General features: G+C 48.1%; 1 protein-coding gene across 3 annotated transcripts in view; it reads left to right on the forward strand.

Annotated features, from left to right (window-relative positions):
• Scml4 (Scm polycomb group protein like 4) overlaps nucleotides 1-7323 on the forward strand; it is a 46030-nt gene extending 38707 nt beyond the window's left edge. For all 3 annotated transcript variants that reach the window (XM_041654703.1, XM_041654705.1, XM_041654704.1), the window contains 2 exons: nucleotides 1704-1849; nucleotides 3575-7323. In XM_041654703.1, the coding sequence (XP_041510637.1) occupies nucleotides 1704-1849; nucleotides 3575-3700 (272 nt within the window). In that variant the 3' untranslated portion in view covers nucleotides 3701-7323. The remainder of the gene's footprint in view (nucleotides 1-1703; nucleotides 1850-3574) is intronic.
• Nucleotides 7324-7566: the final 243 nt, after the last annotated feature.

The raw sequence follows: 7566 nt of genomic DNA on the forward strand, positions 1-7566 counted from the left end.
GTTTGTCTGTAGGTCCCCCAGCCCAAAGTCCTTCCTCGGCATCTAGGAATCTACGGAATCACAATACAGTCCTTGGCTTGGGCAATGGGGACTCCGAGGGACTTGAGTGGCAGCTGTCTACAGACACATCTAGATCTCAGTGACAGCCTGAGGCAGTGCCAGCCATGCTAGATAGAAAGGAGCAGAAGCAAAGAAATCCATAGGAAAATTGTTTCAGGGGATAGGTGTGTGGGTGTATTTCTTACGTTTCTCATTCCTGTGAACGAATAATTGACAAGAAATAGCTAAAGAGAGACAGGACCTATGTCAGCTCACAGTTCGGGGGTATAGCTCCATATAACACATTGGGCCTGGAAGCAGAAGTTGCATGAAGTGGGGCAGTGGAGTGTGCTCCGTTCTGGGTGGACCAGAAAGCAGAGCAGAGGGAATGCTGGTGCTGACCTGGCTCATAGCTAGGGATTCCATTGCTGTGATAAAACACCATGGCTGAAAGCAGCTTGGAGGGGGGGAAGAGTTTAATTCATCTCACAGACCATGGTCCATCATCCAGGATAATACTGACAGGCACGCAAGGCAGGAACCTGGAGAAAGAAACTGATACCGCAACCATGGAGAAGCGCTGCCCACTGGCTTACTTGGTCTGCTTTCTTATAGCACCGAGGACTACCAACCCAGGAGTGGCACTGCCCACAATGAGCCGGCTGGGCCCTCCTGCATCAACATCAATCAAGACAATGAACCACAGGCTTGTCTACAGCCTATCCGGTGGAAGCATGTTCTCAATTGAGGCCCCTTCTTCCAAAATGACTCTAGCAATCAAATTCACATAAAACTAGCCAGCACACTGGCTTTCTCCACCAGTCCCCAGGCAGTCTGAGACCCCAGCCTCTGGGTGGAGCCACCCACATTCAGGGTGTGTCTTCCTTCCCTTCTCTCTGGAAATGCTTCCCAGAGGTGCGTCTCCTGGGTGATTCTAAATTCAGTCATGCAGACAATACAGATTAGCCACACTGTTAGCAGTATGAGTTAACCAAAGATTCAGCAGGGAGGGCAGGGAGAAGGGCCAGCAGGAGAGGCATCCTCCTAAGGACTCAGAAGAACCCAGCACTGGGGACAAAGGAAGCTGTAGGGTAACATCGTCTTCCTCTGAGAGCAGATATAGACGAACCCTCCAGGATTGCTGGAGGTAAAGTGACAGATTAGCCATTCTGCAAAGTCCAAAACTGAAGGTACCAACACATGATCCCCTGCCATCTCCAGAAGACCCAGAGACGGCCCAGCATCGCTTGGTCCCATAGCGGGCAGAGGCCCATATTGCTAACACTTAAGCTCTCAGCTCACCAGCCCCAGTCACCAATACCCGGCTATAGCAGACCCGAGGACAGATCCCAGCAGACAGAGCCCTGGACAGAAGGTCTGGAAAACTTTATCTGAATCTGTTTGTGAAGGACAAAAGCTTTTCCAAAACTTCCCTCCCTGCACAGCACGGCACAGAGCAGCTGTTTTCCTATGCCCCTTGCTCCTTACTGAGCAGCCTCTGGTAGAATTCACACGTCACAGGGTCACTCGGTCATGCTGTGGACTTCCGAGCACTAAAGACTCCTCCCAGGCCAGCTAGGGGTGCCTGTGCCAAGTAGGCAGCACCAGATGAGCACTGAGTTTCACTGGCTCATGGTTCCCCCTTCTCTGCTCACTCCTTACAGCCTCGAGCCCCTCTCCAGAGGTGCAGGACACCAGGAGATCAAGCAGCAGAAACCCTTCTACCTGGACTGTGGAGGACGTGGTTCGGTTTGTGAAAGACGCTGACCCTCAGGCTCTGGGGCCTCACGTGGACCTCTTCAGAAAGCATGTATGGAAGTAGTGGGTCTGGAGGGAGGGCCAGGGAATGGGGTGCGTGGAAGGAGAGAGGAGTTCAGGATCCCCCAAATGCTGGCGATTGGTCTTGAGAGAGCCAGAGATAAGAGACAGAGGCAGCCACGGGCTTATCAGAAGAGAGCAATTATCAGTTTTGTGTTTTTGAGGGATATTTTTCTCTTCTGTTCTCTCTCTTGGGCCTTGACTGCTTTTCCGCATCCATCTATCCACCCATTCATCCACCCACCCACCCTCCATCTATCCATCCATCCCTCTACTTATCCATTGATCGATCCATCCATCCACCCACCTACCTACTCACCCCCACCCATCCATCCATCTACCCATCCATCTATCTACCCATCCATCCATCTACCCACCTATCCACCCACCCTCTCACCTACCCACTCACCCCACCCTCCATCTACCCATCTATCTATCCATCCATCCACCTACTCACCTGCCCACTCACACCCATCCATCCATCCATCCATCCACCCATCAATGCATCTACCTGTCCATCTACCCACCCATCCACCCACCCACCCACCTACCCACACACCCCTCATCCACCCAACTTTCATCTACCCATCCATCTATCCAATCAATCCATCCACCTACCTACCCATTCATCCCCGACCCATCCATCCATCTAGCCATCCATCCATCTACCCGTCCATCTATCCACCCATCCACCCACCCAATCTGCATGCACCTGGCAGTCATTTGTAGCATACCTGCAATACTCCAGGCAAACTGTGATCCAGCCTGTTCTTACTGCCTAGAGTAGTGGTTCTCAACCTTCCTACCGCTGTGACCCTTTAATATGGTTGTGACCCCAACCATAGTATTATTTATTATGGTTCATAATATTTTTCATTCACAACTGTAATTTTGCTACGGTTATGAATCATAATGTAAATATCTGTGTTTTCCAGTTCATCTTAGGCAACCCCTGTGAAAGGGTCATTTGACCCCACAAGTTGAGAACCACTGGCTTAGAGGGTTAAATGAGAAAATACACATAAATTTACATGAGGCCTCACTCATATAGATAACCTTCTTATAAATGTTGAAATCATTTAGCTACTTCTGAAATATATAAGATGATAAGTGGGGAGAAAGGTAGGAATTAATGTTACTTGCTCAGCTTACTGTGTTAATTTTGCATTGATGGTATAACAAATTGTACAAATTCAGGGCCTTAAGACAATGGGCTTTGCCTATCTTCATTTCTGCGGCTCAGGTAGGAGCCTTGCCAGAGTTTCCACGGGCTGAGATCCAGGTGTTTGCAAAGATACAGTTTTGGATTTTAAGGGCAATCTGCTTGCCCTTCCCAGCTTTGTGATCCTTTTTAAAGCCAGGAGATCAGTCAGGGTCCCCTCGGACTGATCTGCCTGTGGATGGATTTAGTTGAATGACAAAAAATATCATCCATGGGATAGCAGGAATGTAGGTGGAGTTATTTCAGATTCCTTCAGTGGGGAGCAGTCGGGAATCTGAAAGGTACAAGGTAGCAACTGACTTCCGGGAGGAACAGGAAGAGGAGAGCATCACAGTCTGCTTTAGTTGTTCCCAGTGGTTCTCCGGGAACCAAAAGCACGTGCTCTCTCACCGACTCACCTGCCCTTAAGCTGCCTGCTTAGCACAGCTTGACCACAGCTGCCACTTGGCTGCTCTAACTGCCTCTGGGTTTTCTTTCCCCACCCCGTCCCCCCAGGAGATTGATGGCCATGCCTTGCTGTTGCTGAGGAGTGACATGGTCATGAAATACCTGGGACTGAAGCTGGGACCCGCTCTCAAACTCTGCTATCACATCGAGAAGCTGAAGCAAGCTAAGTTCTGAAGTTCGTGGAGTCGGAAGCAGAGTCCCAGACCTCAGCATTATCTCCTGCCTGATCTGCACCCAGCCAATGTCACAACGTCTTCTCAAAAGCAACATCCACAGAGACTTCGTCTTTTTTATAAAATGTGTGTGTCTTTGCCTTTTCTAACATCCCAGATGGCTCCTTTCAAAGGCTCAACTGTATTATTGATTTGCCAGAAAAAAAAATCACAAAAAGCCAATTACATTTAGTGTTCCTGACATGCTGGTCACTCTTTATAGGTGCTATTTGTGTCGCGACAGAGTGGATAACTGAACGCTGTCACCCACGGTGTATCCCCGAGGGGGCCCTCAAAGTGTGAGAAGGACCTTGTCCTTGGAGGTGCTGTGGTGTGGCTCATGGCAGGAGCAACCTCTCTCTGTTCTGGGGACCAACCAGCAGGAGCCTCACTGGAGTCAGCTCTGGGGTGACTGCCCCCCGAGGTGACTGCCTCGCCTTGCACTATCTGGAAAGCTTGAAGTTTTTTGCTCAAAGTGAGGAAAAGATGTTTTCTAGTCCCAGCTACTGAAGTCCTTCATTGCTCCACCAGAGGGCAGACTACTAACGAGATTTCAGCAGGCAGACGGCGGTGGCCTGCCCGTTCAAACTCAATGGCTGGGTTAGGGCTTCTGTATCAAGACCTGGCCTGCACATGGAAAGGGGACCAATTCCATAGTCAGCACCCCAGATTGCCACTTGAGAAGGAAGTGTGATCTGGAGAGTTCCAGATTCACTACTGACTGACTGACGAGGTACGAATTTGGACACAACTGTCTGCCTAAACAAAGATTTGAAAGCCCCTTCCTTCCCAGACTCTTGCTGAGGGCTGAGATGGTGGCATGCGGAAGAATCTCGGTGACATTTCACTATGGGTACTTCTTGAAGAAAAAGAAGGGAAAGAAAACTGTCTCAAGAACGCGTGAAATAGGAGAGCCCTGATTTCAGGTTACGTGGTTGCATTCTGTAGCTGAGTCTGTGGCTAATTTTTTCTAGACTTCAACAAATACACAGACGTGTTTTTATTGGGCTTAATTCAATTTACAAATAGGTTTTCACTTCTTCGCTGTGAAATAATGAGAAAAAAAAATTGATTTTCTACCCTTTGCAGCTGTGTCCAGAGAGGGATGGAGCCACGGTTTACTGGGCAGAAGGGTGACCTCTTTGCTGCTATTCTTTGTCACGTCCTTTCTTTTTCTTTTGTTTATTTAGACTAGAGAACTCCAGGGCACATCCTTTTTCTTAAAGGTGGATCTGGGGAGGGTGGGGGTCAAGAGTAACGTGGGGTCTGCCACGGCCACAGTGTGAATTGGAAAAGGCATCTCCCCGTGGGTTGCAGCCTAAGCGAGGTCTCAGCTGGCAAAGGACCTGGAGGGGCTTTGAGCCCTCAGCTCTCAGCCCGGTGTCCTGCTCCAGAACAAGGTAGGTATAGCTTCTTGGATGGAGCCACCTATGTATGGATCAGCTAGCATGTAGGCGAAGACCACAGGAAAGATTCCCTGCTGTGCTACGGGGCCCACTTTGATGGTCCCTGTTTGAGGAAGTGTGGCAGGTCACTGCAAGAGCATTGCTGCATATACAGCGGTGGTTGGACTTGAATTATGACTGAGAAGAAGATTGTCCCAGAACTTCCCACTGAATGGAAACTTGATCAGGTTTCGGAGGCGCTGGATGTCTGTTATTTTTAGTATGTGACAAAATGACCTTGAATCAGACCTTGGGGAGAATCTTTAAGATGTTAGAAGCAATGAGCAGACTCCCTTGCGAACCGATCGCTAGCACTAGGTGCTTGCCGCTGCTCTGACGTTAGGTCCTCGCCTCAATGAGCGGCAGATCATTCCTATCGACAGAATCGCTGCTGTGTGAAGGCAGGGAGATCTGGAAAAATCGCTCAGCTCAACCATTTGTGCCCTGTCCCTGTAGACTCCTGGTACCTCTCCCTGTAGACTCCTGGTACCTCTCCCAGGGACATGTAAGCTTCCCACATGTCCTGCTTACCCTTACCAGTGGCTCCCTGGTGTCCCCAAAGTTAACATATGCCCAAACGAGTCAAAGAAACCTCAAGGAGCTTTTGAAGGAGAGTTAGGACCTGGTTCAAGTCTACCTGGGGACTGGAGCTGTGTCCCCACACAGGGACTCCCAGTCAGGTGCTGTCTTAGTTCACACGAAGCCTTAAATTAGCTCGACTGCAGAATCCCAGACATTTAAGGTTTGGCCAAGATTTTTAGAAATGAAGAAACCAAGAAGCAGTTTCATTATTCTTGGCATGAAGGCTGCAAGGCTGCAGAAGAACCAGTGGAACCAATTCTTCTTGCCTGTTTTTGCATGGAATCTAATTAGCTGACCACATCATTGTAGCAATGCTGCAATCATAATTAATTTTCATCCCTCTCGAAAACCTTGTCAAACAGGGCAGCTAAATAGCTTCTCAAATGTAAAACATTCCAGGCCATTTCCTCTAAGCAGACCTTAAAGGTCAGGCTGTGGCGGTCACTTCTGGCCCAGATGGGAAGGACTTGAACTCACATTTGACAGATAGCACACTTGCTGTTCCGTCTGCATAGCTTTGCTGCAGGTTGTGGTGAATAATGGTCAAATTTTGCATAACTCCAAATTAAAGAGTGCGCATGCTCCAAACATCTCCAATTACATTTGTCTGTTAAACACTTGGAGAAAAAAAAAATCAAGAGATACTTCTGTTGCCTAAAGCATTTTAAATGTTTTATGAAACACATTATTCCCTTTGTGAAGATTTTAGATAAAAGACATGGTGTGTGTGTGTGTGTGTGTGTGTGTGTGTGTGTGTGTGCGCGTGCTCTTGATGCTGGAGCTGGAAAGTCTAAGGAAGTGGCTGGCAGTGTACCATGTTCTTAAATATCTTTCCAGCTTTGTCATGTGGAGACGAAGCCCAGTTTAGCCCTCCTCCTGGCTGTTACTAGGTGTTTCCTCTTACTGTAGCAGGGCCTGTCCTGTGGACAGCCAGATGACCAGAACAAGTCTGGTTTCTGGACTTGTTCCTCTCACGTGGCTGACATGCCATGCCAACCCTGAGGACCTGGATGCCCGAGGAGAGGGCACCCTGGGGAGCTGCAGGCCGAGAGCAGCTGCCTAAGGTCTCAATCATGTCTACCAGGAAAGGCTCGGGCCTGCTCTCTCTTTTCAACAGAAGTGTCAATGTCTTTTCTCTTTCAGTAGAAATAAAGGAACAGAGGACTCCTCAGATAAAACTGTGTTCAAATGAATAACTTGGGAAGAGATGCTGGACTCCTCAGATAAAACTGTGTTCAAATTAATAACTTGGGAAGAGATGCTGGGCTGAGAGTTTGAGAAGCAACCAGAACACACAAAAGTAAACGTTTGGTAGGAAAACAATAAAAATTGTGGTGACAACCCTGCCCATTACTGGGCCAGAACCTGTTTTTTCATATCTGCATGCTGTTACAGAATACTTCTTAACATTGAAACTGCTTAAATTAAAAAAAAAAAAACAACACAACAGATTCTTTTAGGAAAGTTTTGTTGAATCTTTGAAGAAAATTGGAAACACCCAAAGTTCTATTTGAACATTGTCATCATCAGAAAGTCCCGAAGGACGTTCTGCTCTCACCCCCGGAGAACAGAGAGGTCTTCCTACACATAAGCTATGGGATGTGAGCTCTTATGGCTTCCCACTTCCCCAGCGGGGCCAGGCTCACAGTGTTGTTTAAATCAGAGATAAAGACATGGACTGTGAAGGGGTAGATTTTTTTTTTTTAATTGCAATTGCAACATCTTGTTAAGAACAGGGGTGCCAAAAAAACAAAACCAAAAAAACCCAACTCTGCCTTTTGTGTGTGTGTATGAGAGACAG

This window comes from Microtus oregoni, unplaced genomic scaffold (assembly GCF_018167655.1).
Source record: "Microtus oregoni isolate MIOR12 unplaced genomic scaffold, Mior012 000006F_ref0000085, whole genome shotgun sequence".
Lineage (NCBI taxonomy): Eukaryota > Metazoa > Chordata > Mammalia > Rodentia > Cricetidae > Microtus > Microtus oregoni.